This window comes from Pocillopora damicornis, chromosome 6 (genome assembly GCF_964200805.1).
Source record: "Pocillopora damicornis chromosome 6, jaPocDami1.2, whole genome shotgun sequence".
NCBI lineage: Eukaryota > Metazoa > Cnidaria > Anthozoa > Scleractinia > Pocilloporidae > Pocillopora > Pocillopora damicornis.
This window is the reverse complement of record NC_142675.1, coordinates 56263-72783: the sequence shown is the minus strand read 5'-3', so window position 1 is coordinate 72783 and position 16521 is coordinate 56263. Positions and strand designations below refer to the sequence as shown.

General features: G+C 35.9%; 3 protein-coding genes across 7 annotated transcripts in view; 1 reads left to right on the top strand and 2 right to left on the bottom strand.

Moving 5' to 3' along the window:
* Positions 1 to 5209, bottom strand: part of LOC113686270 (uncharacterized) — a 65252-nt gene extending 60043 nt beyond the window's left edge. For 2 of the 4 annotated variants that reach the window (XM_089209388.1, XM_089209390.1), the window contains exons 1-9: positions 4782 to 5209; positions 4549 to 4663; positions 4184 to 4271; positions 3369 to 3560; positions 2746 to 2906; positions 2088 to 2381; positions 1405 to 1698; positions 1002 to 1295; positions 334 to 627 (exon numbers count right to left, since the gene is read on the bottom strand). In XM_089209388.1, coding sequence (XP_089065514.1) covers positions 334 to 627; positions 1002 to 1295; positions 1405 to 1698; positions 2088 to 2381; positions 2746 to 2906; positions 3369 to 3560; positions 4184 to 4271; positions 4549 to 4663; positions 4782 to 4881 — 1832 coding nt within the window. In that variant the 5' untranslated portion in view covers positions 4882 to 5209. The remainder of the gene's footprint in view (positions 1 to 333; positions 628 to 1001; positions 1296 to 1404; positions 1699 to 2087; positions 2382 to 2745; positions 2907 to 3368; positions 3561 to 4183; positions 4272 to 4548; positions 4664 to 4781) is intronic. The other 2 variants (XM_089209389.1, XM_089209391.1) reach the window with 1 other exon arrangement.
* A 207-nt stretch (positions 5210 to 5416) lies between these two features.
* On the top strand, positions 5417 to 11114 carry LOC113686324 (uncharacterized). Its single transcript, XM_027203933.2, has 8 exons — positions 5417 to 6305; positions 6631 to 6746; positions 6834 to 7033; positions 7447 to 7547; positions 8357 to 8399; positions 9356 to 9412; positions 9645 to 9739; positions 10225 to 11114. Exons 1-8 carry the CDS (start codon positions 6224 to 6226, stop codon positions 10503 to 10505), a joined length of 975 nt encoding a protein of 324 aa, XP_027059734.2. The 5' UTR covers positions 5417 to 6223; the 3' UTR covers positions 10506 to 11114.
* Positions 11115 to 16484, bottom strand: LOC113686323 (uncharacterized). Of its 2 annotated transcripts, XM_089209400.1 has the most exons (9): positions 16206 to 16484; positions 15703 to 15895; positions 15103 to 15287; positions 14254 to 14382; positions 13628 to 13713; positions 12989 to 13109; positions 12466 to 12546; positions 11944 to 12065; positions 11115 to 11629 (listed from the first exon to the last, which is right to left on the bottom strand). In XM_089209400.1, exons 2-9 carry the CDS (start codon positions 15756 to 15758, stop codon positions 11504 to 11506), a joined length of 906 nt encoding a protein of 301 aa, XP_089065526.1. In that variant the 5' UTR covers positions 15759 to 15895; positions 16206 to 16484; the 3' UTR covers positions 11115 to 11503. The 2 variants fall into 2 exon arrangements, with proteins under 2 accessions (XP_089065526.1, XP_027059733.2); XM_027203932.2 differs by lacking the exon at positions 16206 to 16484 and having other exon boundaries at positions 15703 to 16092.
* Positions 16485 to 16521: the final 37 nt, after the last annotated feature.

Genomic DNA, 16521 nt, shown 5'->3' with positions numbered 1-16521 from the left:
TGAGTTTGTATCCCTTAGCACTCTACAAAGGAGACCAAAATCTCAAACTTGATGGAAGCACATTGTTTTCTATGCATCAGTTATTGAAATACAAATGAAACCAATCCTTAGCAATGCGGACTCTGGTGTTTGTGAACCAACTGACCCTCTGCCCATGCCCCTTAAAATTTTAACGATGGCAGCTAACTACTTGATGTCTCTTTACACATCATCAGAACATAGGGTAGCTAACTAGTGAGCACATAATAGGACCTCTTGTTGCAACGATTAGATCCCCCCTGATGAAGGCACTAGACAGGAGTGTTGAAATGTTTAAAATCTGCCATAGTCTACCTGAATCCTGCTGGACACATGGTACAGTTTGTAGCAGCACCTTTACTGTAAGTTCCATTTTCACAGGGCACTGGGGCTAGAGAAGGATTCTGACAAATGAATCCAGCTGGACATTCTAAACACTTGGTGAGTGATGTAACATTAGCATAAGACCCAGGATCACATGGAACATGTTTCTCTGAGGCATTAGCTGGACAGTGAGACCCCAAAGGACATTCCTGGCACTCAATGCTCCCCGATGGAGCAAAGGATCCTTGATAACATGGAATTGGGTCAGCTGAATTGTCTGTGCACCTGTAAAAGAAATGCATCAATCAAACTTCTGCTCCTGGTGCATATTCATCTACCAAATACTATTGTTAGGCATAGCCATCAAATTCATGTTTACCACCATTATTCACTTCTAATACACAATAATAAATAAATGTAGAAAGCTTATTAAAACTTACCACCACGGAGATCATTACACTGATAATGTATTTGCCAGAATATTGATCATGTAATGACTGATTTTCTCCTCCCCTCCCCCCCCCCTTCCCCCCCTCTTGCCTCAGCATGTGCATGCACACCCAAGCTTAACTCACACAAACAAACCCTGATAATAATGGAATTTCAAGGTGAAAGGGTATTTGACATCCACAAAGAAAATACTACAATGAATTCCTTACTTGTGGCCACTTGGACACACTATACAGTGGGTAGCTCCAGCTTTACTGTAAGTTCCATTCTGGCATTCCACTGGTTCTTCAGCAGGATTTGGACATTTAAAACCTGGCATACATTCTAAACAGCGTGTAGCATTCTTCACAACTGAATAAGACCCATTCGCACAAGGGAGATGATAAGGAAGCTTCTCGGATGGACAATGTGAACCAATAGGACAGGAATGACAAAAGATACTATGCGCTGGAGCAAAAGTACCTTTTGTGCAAGGGATTGGATCAGCTGAGTTCACAGGACATCTAGAAAATAAAATTTAGGTAGGAATATTATTCATTCCTATCACAAAGGCTTCATTTGTACAGACACAGAATGACATGGTACATGCATTTGTGATAATCAAATACTTACTGATGGCCTTCAGGGCAAATGGTACACTCTGTTGCCACACCCTTACTATATGTCCCATTTGGACAATCCTCAGGTGGCTGAGCAGGATTTGAACATTTTTTACCAGCTGGACAGCTCTGACAAATACTTTGATTTACACTGTCTGTGTAAGTGCCATTAACACAAGGGACATATACTGAAAGGCCTGATGATGGACAGTGAGATCCCACTGGACAGGACTGACAGTGTAAACTCCCTGATGGAGCATAATTACCAGCTGGACATTCAGATGGATCAGTACTTGGGTCAGCACAACTGCAATATCACATAAATTGGATAATTCAATAACTTATTAAATACAATGAATTATTGCACTTTGACTTTGGTGACTGGCTATACCTCACCCTTTACACACTAAACTACGTATGCAAATTTTCCATGTAGTTCTCTATAAATTTCCCATAGTACAGCAGAGGAGACTGTCTAACAATCAAGGGCTTCTTGAGTTTTCCATCATATCATTTATTTTTGTGACCTTTATATGTAATTAAGGGGTAATACTGTTGGATTACTGTTGATACTTCTGGGATAAAGAGTAAAGCATTTACTTATCAATGATGAAGCTTATTTGTTCAATACATAAAACTTTATTCATCAGACCAAAGCAGACATTGCACTTATTTCAACGATCTGACATAACTTACCTGTGTCCACCTGGACACTCTGTACAGACAGTTGAGCCATTCTTACTGTATGTTCCATTCTCACAAGGCTGCTCCCCTTGAGAAGCAAAGGGACAAAAATGTCCTGCTGTGCACAACTGGCATTGTGTTTGGCCAACAGTGTCTGTGTAGGTACCATTGAAACAAGGCAAAGGACTTGCTAAGGAAACATTTGGACAATAAAATCCTTTATCACATTGTAAACAAGAAGTTTGCCCTGCAGCAGCATACTCTCCAGGATTACATCTAACTGGCACAACTGTTTGGTTGGAACATCTGTTAAAAAAGCAATATAAGAGTTACACTTGCTCTCATTTAGCTTCTTTGTATATTAGAGTGGTAACTCTGAAATGGAAAACTTAAATTGCTGTCTGATATGTCTTCATAGATGTACATGCAAGTAGGGGACACACACTGTTCACATTTAGGTGTATCCACATTAATGGACATCTATAAATGATATGTACTATCACTTTTGTCCAATTAAGGTTTGTTACTTCATCCTTGAAAACATGGACTGATAATTCTCTCTGCTTGAAAAACAGCTATGAACTTGTACTCAAGATATTCTGTCTTACATTGAAGAAGAAGTGCTATTCAATGTATTCCTAAATAATTTTGTAGTATTAACAAGACTCACTGATTTCCAGGTGGACAAACAGTACATTCTGCTGCTGCTCCAAGACTATAGCTTCCATTGGCACATGATTGACAAGATGTGCCATTATATGAGAATGTTCCTGGCTCACAGACTGAGCAGTTTGATTGCAAAAGACTTGGTTCATAACCTCCAGGGCAATACTAAGAAAACAAAAAAAATCACCTAATTTTGCCTACTGATATCATTCTGTGGGAGACAACACAAGATTTTATACATTCATGTTAACCATGAAAGTTGTTCCTTATTTTGGATAAGCACAGATGGCATGGAATACATGTCATGGTTAAAATATTACCTTAGATTATTTTATATCTATCTGACAGCACAAGTTTAATTTTTTTCTTTCTCTTTAGGGATTATTAATAATTATACCTTGAACAAAAGAAACTATCAATCAAACTGGTTTGTAAAATTCAACACCAGCTAAAAATTTAAACCACAACATGTTCATTCCATAAAATCATTTTTTTTTTTTTTTAATTTCACTGCTTTTATTTGACTCTGTAAGTTGTACTTTTGGTCAATTGTATATCCAAGAAATTAATCATTGTCAATAACCTTACTTTGATTTATTAATAATTTAAATGAAATTTGGTTTGTACCTGAGGTTGCTGAGTAGGATCCAAGCACACTTTACCAGTAGGACAAGAGTGACAGATTCCTTCTCCATAATTAGAATATGTTCCAACGGGACACAAGGTGATATTTCCAGCTAAAGTACAGTTGTAACCAGCAGGACAAGGTGTAGTGCATGCTACTGAACCTGCTGTGCTGTTTGTTCCCGATACACAAGCCTATTAAAGACAGCCACATCAGTTTTTCTCATTTCATTAACAAAATTTTTTTTAAGGAGGAAGGAGATGAGAAAAGATATCAGTTAAATTGTTTGACAGTTTGCACTAAATTCTCAAGGCTAAAATTATATAAAATGTATGGCAATCAGAGTAAAGAATTAACATGCTCTAGGACTGAAACAGTTAATGCTCGAAGCTTAGTTGTCTCTGTCTTCTCCTTCCTGCATTAATTCGATTCATTAGATGAAGACTACTTTACCATCACCACAGGTATTAATTTCTAATCAGTGACTAGGCCCACATTGAAGATAGATGTGGCTGCAAAGTAACTTTAAGTTTGCACGAGGCTACCTGGTAAAGTCAAATTTCTATGCTGCATGCTTTGAAAAATGGTGAAAATAAAGTTAACAAATAAAGAAACTACAAGGTTGACTTTCCTATTCCACTAAAAACCTGATATAATATTACAAAATCCCGATAAAAGAAAGCTGAATGTCTAAACGTACTTTAGCTAATCATCATTTTCTAGGTTCAGTTCATAATTTCCAACAGTTGGGGTTGCGATGAGAAATGTTAAGGATAAAAGCTTCGAGATGGAAAGAAACCTAAATAATTAAACTTACCGTACAATCGGATGAGTTTTTTGAACCGGTATTCGGATTTTCGGTTCCCGCTGGACAGGGCTCAGGGGCAGTACTGTTTCCCAGGCAGCTAAAATAAAGTTATAATATCATTAGCTTTAAAGAAACCTCTTATCCAATTGAGATAAAAACAATATATTCTGCAACCACTTTTAATATCAATACAACGTGAGATGAAAGTATACAAGTAAGTGTAACAGAAGGTTCAAGCCGATAGACAACCCCCAACAGTTAATATAAATTCTGTATGTATAATCTCGAGTCCTTTGGCAAAACATTTGGATCCTGGATATTCCTATGTATCGGTACAATAGTGAGTACAGGTCACGGGAAGATTTGTTACTTACAAGTGTCCAGCGGGACAGTCAACACAGTTACTACAGACCCAATATTGTCCAGCAGTACAATTGCTTTGACTACAGGAACATTCTGTCCCACAATCACAAGCTGCTCGAGCTAGACCTAAGCAAGAGAACATAAAAGTTCAACATCCAAGATTTCTGTAAAGTCATTTCCTTAAACGCCACAATAGAAAAGCGCATCTGAAATGATAATGACATGTATGTGATTATGATCTTACCGGTGAAGCTCACAAAAATCAAGCCAAATATTACGATAAGATTCAACCGCAGTTTCCCGCTCTGAGATGTGTGACATTTTAGCATCGCTAAATTACTCATATTAATGCTTGTTCTGCTGAGTGTTTTAGGGAGACAGGAACCTCGATGAGCGGTAATATAAATCAGTCACAGAAGTTGCTGTCTGCAGAAATTCCAGCTGCACTCAGTTGAACGTTTGTAAAATGACATGTTGAACTCGAAGCATTCGAACAGCGTTCTAAATAAAATAAGAAGTCACCAGACTTCCTCCAAACAATGCGCGGTATCAAACTTCAAAATTCGACGTTAATAGTGTACCGAAGTCCGAGTATCCGCGATTATGTTATGAAATGTTCCACCGTGATTAGAGAAAAATTCCACAATGTTTTGTCATGAAAATTTGGTTCTTGCGGAAGATCACGTTGATTACTCTGCCGTGACGTCACGTCTAAGATGTTGCCATGGAAGCCATCGGTTTGTTTGTGACAAACTTTCCGCAAGTTTCGCTAGGCTAAGTGAGGATTGGTGGAAAAAGAATAGGCATCGTAAAAGCTCGTTTAGATAATTAACTTTATTGTCTTAAGGACAAAGTAACCCTTAGAGAATTTTGATTGTTAAGAAACAAACTGCTGAGTTCGCGGTGACTTCGGAATTCTTGACCGATTAAATTTCTTTGCGACGCACTTTTACGCTCTCCAAATCACAACATCTACCTTATGAAGCTCATCGACTTTACTGGTAACCGTCTGTACGAAGGCACTGGAACCTGTTCAGTTTGTTTGTTAAGCTTTCAATTAAGTGTTAGAGACCACTGTACTGTCAGCCCTGCTTGGAAATAGCTGGTTTAACTAGCTGAAAATATTCTATACAAATTTAAAACAATTATTTTTTGTCTCACTATATCCTTTTATATTTATGATGAAAAGACATCTCATCCGGAGGATTTTCACCATAAGAAGATCTGGAGGAGGGCGAATCTTTTTCTTCTTTTCAAGGAGTTTTCCTTCTTTTATATCGCAGAGGGTTTTTTTTCCTGAACGAGAGGTTGGCATGAGCCCAGATTCGCATTGCAGCGTAAATAAACTTCAGGAAAAAAATTAGCAGTGTGTGACCGTATTAAGTGAAAAGTACAAGTGCAAAAAATTTCATTTTTTAACAAACACACGTACATATGTAGAGTGAGAAAATTGAAAGGATAACGCAAAAATCCTTCTTAAGGGAGAAATTGAAGGGAAAACTGGTTACCAAAGAGTTTGTTGCCAAGGCAACCACCATTTGACGCTGGAGAAGACAAATATGGCGACTTTCTTTGTCGCACGAGATATAATTCCTTCGTAGGTTTATTATAGATTTCGGATTACAACACTTAATCAACTGAATGAACAGGGGTTTTGAAATCTCTAGAGGATGATGAGCTCACAAGATGCATGAAAAGAGGGGCAGTTTAACGTACTATCAATTTCGTATACCCCTCGATACCGCGCAACAACTACCCAAGAGAAAAGGTATGGATCACAGCTTGACTGTTCGTGAAAATTTGCGTAATAAACTAGTAGGGAAATAGTTTGCTCTGGTTCTATTTCGCAAATGTCGCTCTTGAATATTTTTGCTTCTTGTATCTCGACACTTGATCTGCTGATCAGGATTTGCATGAGATACGAGATGTGAAACACCCACATGGTTTAGAAACGGCTCAGATTGCAATTGGTTAAGGTGCTTCATTTTAAACTCTAAATTGTACGCATATCAATCCTTTAAATAAACGTAAACATATATACATATATTTCAAGAGTGAAAATATATTTTTCAAAAACTCTTGTCTCGGATCAGCTGAAAGATTCAAGAAGAGCAGCAGTTCCTGGAACACAGTTGATTCCAGGCCATGCAGTCAGCAAAGTCACAACTGTGTTTCCATAGAGCAAGATATTCACGACCGGAATTCACAGGTAAGACTCAGTTTGTAGTTCAGCTATCCCTAACAGACTGTTCATGAAATGGGAGAGATCAATTAATATTGTTTGTTTATCGAACAGCATATTTTGGTTGGATCTGCACTGAGACGACCCCATGCAAGTGAGTATTCTCCACTGGATTACCAAAGTATGCCAGATGTTGGAAAGTCTCCACGTCAGCCTTTTAGGCCTCAATCTTCATGTACAGTGTACAACTATGCTTCTCGTCCTGTCACTGCAAGGGAACAGTCATCGCACCTTGGAAGACATACAAAGTCAAGGTAAATATCAACTCACTGTTATTAATGTGCAATGTTTCTAATGGGAGTCTTGCCTTTGGAACTCTACAAAACCCTCGTTGTGTTGGATAAAGTTTACCAATAACTTCCCTTTAATAACTTGCGCATTGACATGAATAGTTCTGTTTTGGTTGGGTAATAATTTGGTACTTGGATAAAAGGAATGTGACAAAAAATCGATTAACTTCAAGACTGTGGGTTTGTTTTAGACTAGTATGGGGTTGTACGGAAATCTTTGCACTGGGTGTGATGCAGAAATATGACAAGAAATTGAAAGACTTAATGAACAATTGTAGGTAGTGTAAAGGAAAAAGCAGATTTTTTTATATTTATTAGCAGTTTTACCTTAAAACCTGATGCACGTTTTCCTCATCTTCACTCAATTGCAATTTCAGCTTGCTGAGATGTCAGTCAGCCTCATCAGTTTCCATGAGTTCACATTTATCCCACTCAAATTTTAAATCAGCAACAAACAAGAAACGTTTATGTGAAATTCGTAAGTTGACACATTTCTGTGAATATTAATCTCTATTAATATGAATCTAGACATCGATAACTGAGAGGCCTGGGTTCCTTTTCTTTAGATTGAGCAATTTGTTCAGCATATAAGTCATAAGACTTGGGTAGAGCCAATGGCTATTCACCACACTAATACGTTTTACTTGCAAAATTACTTTAGTAGTACCGCTTAGGTATCTGTACATGTGTTATTAGTAATCTAGCAAGCAAGCAAGCAACAAGTTTATTTCTAGCTTTAAGAAAGTTTTAGTTTCCCTCCCACCCACACCATTGAAAGTTTTGATTGTATCTTAACCTCATTCGTGTTTGTAGTTTATTCCTGATTACTGGACGGTTGGTTTAGTGTATTCATTCAATATGTCATAGTCTAGTGTGTTATTTACGTAGGATATATACATTTAATAAACTGTCTAGTCCCAAAACAAGTGTCTGTCAGTTGTGGTGTTTAGTTGCTAAATACAGATGTTTATAGGGTTTACTCTACAAGGCTGTAACACGCTGGTCTTATCCATACAGAATCTGCCTTCTCAATTGAATTACTAAGTTTAATACCAAAAGGTTTTGAATATGATGATCCAAATAAGAGTTAATGTTTACTTGACCATATATTGTGTTAGCTAAGATGTATACTTTGTTGATCTGTCTCCAGAAAGAGATCTTCAGATCATCATGGAAACTTTGATGTGTCTCCAATCACTCTTGCAAGCAGTGCCATTTGGCCTTTTTTTCTGTTTTTAAATATATTGGTTACTTTATAAGTATTTAAAAATTTTTTATCATTTTTAGGTGATGACTACAGATTCTTCAAAAGTGATCCAATGCACAAACAGTAAGAATTTTTTTGCCATAAATGTAATTGTAAAGGTTATGTTTTAACTTGATAAATAAATTAATTGCCAAAAAATACTAAAATAAAACAAGGAGTCAAATTTACAGCTAATTTATAGGTTTTTTCTCGAAATCATGCTGCACAAAAGCCATGTCAGTTACTGAATCACATGTCACTTGGTGAACTTATCTATCATGTGAAAATGGTGGCTTTTCTAGATTTTGAAGGCATAAGTAGTGGTCACAGATGAAGTAAATTAAGTCTTAAAACTCCTAAGAATTTTAATACATTCAGATGTGGTCACAGATGAAGTGAATTAAGTCTTAAAACTCCTAATAATTTTAATACGTTCAGATGCACAGGTACCATCAAAAAGAGGTTTATAATGTTTCTGTTCTAAAAAATCAAACCAGATTGGTTTAGAAAGGAGAATATTAACTTTTTAAAACAAAAACAATATAACATATTACTAGGTAACAAATGTTCTTTAAAAATATTTAATTATAAACTCCCTGACACTCTTACATCTACATTGTTTACTGAAAATGAAAAACAAGAAGACCCAGTTTAATCAGACAAGAACTGCTTACAAAAATTAACTCTAACTTGTGAAGTACATAAACAATTCCTACCTATTCCTTCAATTAACCCTTTACATCCTAACATCAGGACATATATTCTCCACACTGTTCTCTTTACATTTTCTAATGTTCCAACAAGGATAATTTGTTCAAAAATCTATAGCTTATGTAGTCATTTATCATTTCCCTCATTCTCATGACCTAAATGTTTGATTCAGGGGTGATAATGTAAGGAGAAATTAGATGCTAATCATCCTCAGGGGTGAAAGGGTTAAGCACACTTATGAATATTTTGGCAATTAAAGGAATGGATTGGTTATGAAGCAAATTAAATATTTATATAATCAAGACTTCTTATTAATCTTCCTCTTACAGAGTACCTCCCCATGGTGAAAGTCTTCACAGCTTTTTAACTGGAGCAAGGTACAACAGGTACGATACTGACTACACCATATTTAACTCTGTCACTGATCTGAGAGACCAAGTGTGAAAGTGAAGACTGAAAAAAACCAGTGCCTTACTTAAAGATAAAGATTTTTAACTCCTATGGCTCAACTCCTGATTAGATGGTGGGTTTCTAAATAAACATTGTTTTCAATGTTTTACTTATTTCTTCTTTTTTTCAATATTTATTTATTCATTTTATGTTATACTTGTCTTACAGAGCAAGATACTTGGATTGGCGTGCTCTCTCTAAGCTAGGAGTTTATATTCCCAAGCCTGATCTGAACTCATTCTTCATTAAGAATGAGTTTGATGGTAAGCCTATAGTTATAAGGAAATTATTGTGTTGATAGAGCAACATTAATGTCTGACACTCTACCTGTTACAAGCAACCACATTGAACTCATGGTAGTCAGTAAGTTGAGTGAAGTGAGGGTAAAGCTTTCTAATACCTGTATCATTTTTTTTAAATCCATGCTCTTTTTGTGAAATGAACACCCACACAGGTTTCCCCCTTCACTCCACAGGCCTTTTCCCAGAGCACAAAAATATTTGGGGATGCAATCAATTGAGTCTATTGAACAAAATAAATATTCTTCTTGGTGAATAAATTTACCCTATTACCAGATGTTATTAATGGCAAGTAGGGAAACAGCATGGTTGAACTGCCCAACTGGCTCAATTTTTTCATTTCAAGTAAAGAGTTCAACTCCTCAACCACAGTTGCTTAGGTCCATTTCAACCAGTTATAATCAATTTACATATGGAAAACTTATTTATTGTCTAATGTCAACATCCAGATTCAGATGCAAGAAGCATCTTTTATGACTCTTCTGAAGAAGAACTAGTGGTTGAAGGACTGAAAGAAAAAGGAGAGGAAGATAATGGGACTTTTCTGACACAGGAAACAAATACAGAACCACATTACCTAAGTATTAAACACTGGCATTCTACTGAATGGAAAACAGACAGAAAGCCATGTAAAGAGCAAAGGATACAATCAGCACCCTTAAAAATCAAAGCCATCCACACATATTATTATGACTACAGTCAAAAGAGTGACTCATCTGTAACTGTTTAATTGATGTGCTGATAATTATTTTTATTACAATTATTAAACTGAAAAATATTAAAATGGTTATTTTAAGTTTTTAGTGTGCATCATTTTGATGTACAAATCCATTTAAGTTGAACTGTATGGAGCAAAAAAAGTAATAAGCATCGCTAGTTATTTCACATGCATCATGGATTTGAAGCTTCCATCCGGGGAATTCAACACAAAATGAGTCCACAAAATTCCTGAACAGAATTTCCTGTTGTAACACAGTTGAATGCTCACTGTGCAGTCTCTCCCTTAACAATTTGTGTTAAGATGAACAACTAATAAAGTTTAGAAGAAGATTACACAAAATTAAAGGGCTCACAGAGATTTTCAAGTTTGTAACCTTGAAGAAAGTAGTACATACAATAATATGAGTGTTTGCAAAACAGTAATTTTTGGATAGACTTGTGTTTGGGAATTTTGCATATGCAATTTATTTACTATTTGGTGGATGTTTCTGTTGAGTGTTTTCAACCGGAGTTTTTATAACTTCTTATGAGGAAATAAAAAGTTAATGCTTTGCATTGAGATCACTGATTCTTATTGCTTGTATTCACCCTAGCTAATAAATGTGACATCAATTCAAAATTGCGGTGGTTAATTAAAATTTATTTCCTTTAGCAATAAGTATCATACAAAATTTCTATTAATTATCGATAAACAAGTTACAATCACTTTTTTAACACAAAAATGTTACCATAGCAACACCACAGCCTCTAAGAAATACCCATAGATTTATTTAGAATTATGAGTCTGTAGCAAAAAAGAAGTTTGGTATTGCCTGTTTTATATTTATTTCGTGCATTGCAAGTCTGCATAATAGTTAATTGCTTAGCAATGTCCTAAACAAATCTGTATGAAATCTGCATACGAGACAGTATGTTACCAACGTCCAAATTAAATCATTGTACTTGTATTAATTCATCAAGCAATAGGCATTAAAAAATTAAAACCTATTTAAGCCTCCTTTAAAACTCTTAACTGTCCTTCAATTTCTGATATTTTGCTGTCTTTTTGATAAAACCAGCATCAATAAGGCTGTAAGCCATGTCTATTACAGTGTTTCTTAACTCTCTAGGCTTGAAATCCAAATCTTGAATGACCTGTCAATCAATAGAAGGGAATGAAGTCACAGAAAGAAAAAAAAAAGCCGTCTTTAAACAACTAACAGGAAAGGTAACATAAACTATAGATTGCTATAAACTGAACAAAAAGGAAAATTTTAATTACAAATATATTCCAAACTCTCTTGTAATAAATAATTTGGGAAAGTCCTGTAATATATGTTCCTCATAATGTTGCACAACAAGCTTTGAAGCATCGTGACACGATAACATAAAGTTGCATATGATCATTTACTGAATTCTGCCTTCTGCCTGTTTCCATGGTCATCCTGAATAAGCCAAGAGCCCCTTACTTTTGAGTTGTCCATTCTGATCTCTTTTCCAACAGCAGGCAGAATCATTTTAACTGAACCATCAAACATTGCAAGTACTCGTAATCCAAACTTTGGGGCAACTCTTGTTGGCACCTTGTATCCTAAAAAAGAAATGAAAAGAAAGTCACTATGACTATTGTGTGGACTTTGTTATCACACAATAAATTTGTATAATAAATATCTTAATTCTATGATCAATAAAAGTGATTATTTCAAGGCAAAACTTTACCAAACCATATGGCCAAATCCACAAATTCAGGAGGAATTAAAATCTCAACTGACATTACCTTTTCCTGAAAGGATGTCCTTAAAATACATTTTTAATGTATTCCAGATTTAACTTGTGAAGAGATTCCATTTATATTTCTGGTGGCATACTGTTAGCAACATCAGTGAAGACTTACAGGTTACTTTTCAGTGGGAAATGACATGAAGTTTGGATTGAAATTTAATCTAACTCAAAAACAATCATAAAGATCAGGAAACAACATTCATGTTTACCAAGTGACCTAAATTCTTCATCCAGAATTTTTGCCATTTCATCTGTCCACATAGATTCTTTGATGACAATATATCTGTTACCTAACAAGAAAAAGAATATGATTTAAACATTCTTATTTTACCTTGGGTTGGTACATAAAAAATTACTGCAGTGTTTGGCAAATTGACATATTACCAGAGTACATACTGTGTTTGAATGATGGCAAACAGTGTACTTAAGATTATTTCACCGAAAAGGTGACATCCAACTGTGAATGATTTATGTAACATTCATCCACTGCATGACAATTTTAAATTTCATTACATAATGCCACATGAAAGAAGGATTTATATGACATTCACAAGATTGCATGACAATTTTAGATTTTGTGATCATGTACTGTCACACAATCCATCATCTACCTTCTACTGTCTATCCTCCACTGTCTACCATCTATCACCTACCATCTGTTGTCTACTGTATACCACTAAACATCTGTGTTTTAGTAAATGCCAACTGTCAGTGCTTCTACAGTTATCTTACCAGGGGCTTTTGATGATGTCATAGCTGTTATATGTACTGCTGCTACATCTCTGACATCGCACATTGCAAAAGATAGCCTGGGAACCATTGGTATTTGTCTTTCAAGAAGACGTTTGTGAAACTAATTAAAACAAATATGTAAATTAATCATTTAGCAGATTATGTGATCAGCAAACATTGTGCAATGCCCACACCTTAAAACTTGACAAAATGATTAGTCTAATGAGGATATTCATAAGCAAGTGTTAAAGAACCAATAGGTAAAGTAATAATTGCAGCCAATCATAACAAAGGGAAACATTAATAGGGGTCAATGAGAACATAACATCAGGCAAACTGTCTTCAATGCAAAAAAATTGCAATTGACCAAGTTGTGACTGGTTTCAGTGTTAATAAGATGTTTGACAGGGTGATGCATGTTTTCTAGACCAGTCATGGTCTGAGGCATAAACTAAAACCAATGTAATCCTGGGTTATTTTGACACTCAAATGAGAATGCTTTAATATTACATTCTATTAAACACAAATAATTTGATTAATATATTAAACAGTCTGAATGACAGCTTAGGACAAGTCTTAGATCCAAATTTAAAAATAATAAATAAATGTAGATACAAATTTCTGGCACCCTACAAATACCTCCATGCTTGTGCAGTTTGATCCTTGTAGAACAGGTCCTAAGATGAATCCAGGACAAATGACACACAGTTCAAACCTCTCATCATCTGCAAATCATCATGTCAAGTTAATAGGAGATATAAGCCGACAATTCCATCCCTGTCTTGTCACAAAGCAATAAATGCAAATTTTTAGGGAATTGGGGAGAAAATACCCTTCTAACTCCTACAGAAACCCTTTTTCCCTTATTTCTATTTGGTTTTTTTGTGTGTTTTTTCTGGCCCTGTATTTCTCATAACTATCACATAAACATGTAAATACCAGCTGGGTATGAATAAAGTTGTTTTTAAAATGGTGTTTATGTTTAATTGCTGCCAGCTTCTTCTTTATTTGACCACCATGGAAAGACTTTGAAGTTGCTAACTTTTTTTCACCCTACCCCACAAGAATATCATGAGAAAATAATAATCCTACCTTGCTCCAACCCCACCCCATTCCCCTTCAAGCTGTTATCAGCACCAACATGGTGTATCATTACATATTTTTCATACTTAGTTTTTTCATTCTACTTTAAATTAAAAAATAAGACATTAAAAAATGACCTAACTAGTTATGTTTAAAACAGCAGTTTGGTCTGGAGTAAGCACCTGGTAAGTCCTTCTGTAATTCCCAAGCAGCTTTCTCAGCAAGGTTCTTGCTTTTTTCATAAGGACTACTTCCTTCCTCATTGGCCCAATCATTCTCAGTAAATGTGATTTGTTCATCAAGACGCCCTCCTGTAAAATACACACAAGAAGCCTTACATTTATTAAATTTATCAATGATTCACTTCAGTCTGAATCTTGTTTGGGCAGTGAGCTTCTGGACTAACATTCCAAGACACTTGGTACCATTTCATTCTATGTACTAACTGTTTCCATCTCAAATCAAGAATTAAACCCAATTATATTATTCATGTTTGCTTGAGTCTGTACATTTTTTTTTTCACATGTGTTAGAGAGGTGAGATGGATGCCCTTCATTTCAACACAATTAATTTTTAAACCACAATATATTTTGGGTTCAAATATTTAATTAAAGTTACTGTGAAATTAAAAAATATCATGAAAATGAACCTCAATGAAATACTACTGGGCCAATAAGTTATGAATCAAAATTTTCTCCAGTAGTCTTCATCAGAATATAACATCATAAAGCATCATACAGCTGTAAATTGATCTGAGGCCTCAGCTGGTGGACATGGGAGAAAAGATTCTGATTCTAGTATCCACAGGTTAGAACTACTGAAAGCAAAATTATCACACACCATAATGCACTTGTTCAAACACCAAAAACTAGCATCAACTATAATGTCAAATTTGAACAAGTAGAAACTAATGACAGTTGATGATAGTCGATGATAGTGCATGGTAGTTTGAGATCAAAAGTGCACGACAGAGTTGCAACTATTATCAATTATCATGGTCATCATTATTATTTGAATGGGGTTTTAATTACCATAAATTGCAGCAACAGAGCTTGTCAAAACAACTCTCTTAACTCCACCCTTGGTTTGAGCACATGCTTGGAGCACATTTTTAGTTCCCTCTACTGCAGGTCCTATAACCTCCATTTCATTGCTTGGATTAACAGCTGGGAAGGGTGATGCCACATGAATTACATAAGTGCAGTCTTTGACAGCCCTGAATAGAAGTCAATTAAGAGAGTTGAAACCTAATCACACTCCCACAGGCTCATCTATGCATAACTTATAACAGTTTTAATTATCATTATGAAACAGGCCTGTTGCAGGTCATTTTTATGGTCATTTTTATGGTCATTTTTTTAATCAACAGCTAAGTTTTAAAATTCTAATGGAGTAATTTATGCAAAGTTTTTAGTTCGATCAGAACAATAAGGAAGGGGCCAGGTGGGGCGAGGTATTTAGTTTAACTGACAGCTGTTTCGGGCGTGTGGAGAAAACAAAATTTTCGCGAACGAATAATGCACAGAATCATGTTTCCAAATAAATACCACTTACTGTAAATTAAACAAATTGAAATTGTTGGAAACCAACAAATAAACATAACAATTGAATTAAAAGCTTGATCTTCTTACTCCTGCCAAGAGTCTTTGTTCATCAGGTCTGCCTCGACCAGTTCCAGTTCATACATGGCATATTCTGGGCAGAGGTGTCTCAGAGGACCCACTTTTTCCTCGTTTGCAAGACTACGAACTGTTCCACGAACCCTGTGTTGTCCGGCTTCGAGCAACTGCCTCACAACATGGCTTGCAAGGAAACCCGAAGCACCTGTCACCAAAACGCGAGACATCTCACCCTTGTAACTATAAACCCTAACTTCGTAGATTAAAATAAGCGAGTAAGTGACGTCTAAACTGTTCCCCGTAAGAAAATAAAAATAAAAATAGTATTAATAGCGTGAGATAGTGCCCTCTGTCACCCTTCACGGTAAATGTACGTCAGTGAGCAATGAATGACTATAAATTTGCATCCAAATGTAAACTTCCCTCTGATTGGATAAGTATTGGCAGACATTGTTCGCCTCTTTTTCAAGAGGCGAACAAGAATTCATTTAAAACGAAGAGGAAAATAAACATACATTACTAAAAGGCACTTTTAGCCTTAAGTCTGGGTTGGTTTAGGGGCGGATTTTGCGAATGGCGGGTATGGAACATGAGCCGGAGCCAACCGCCAGTACGAGGTCCGTCAGTGTTACCACTTTGCATCCAAATTTTGAGTTTTTTTGCAATTCTTGGACGATAGCTAGTTCAATTCAAGGAGTTCGACCTCGCCCTTCGTGCCCTTTTTCCCTGATCTGCCACCGATATATTTAACACGAAATAGCCGAAATGTTACACGTACTGTGGTTGATCAAAGCAAGTGGCGGATCTAGGGGAGGGGCCTAGGGGCTCCGG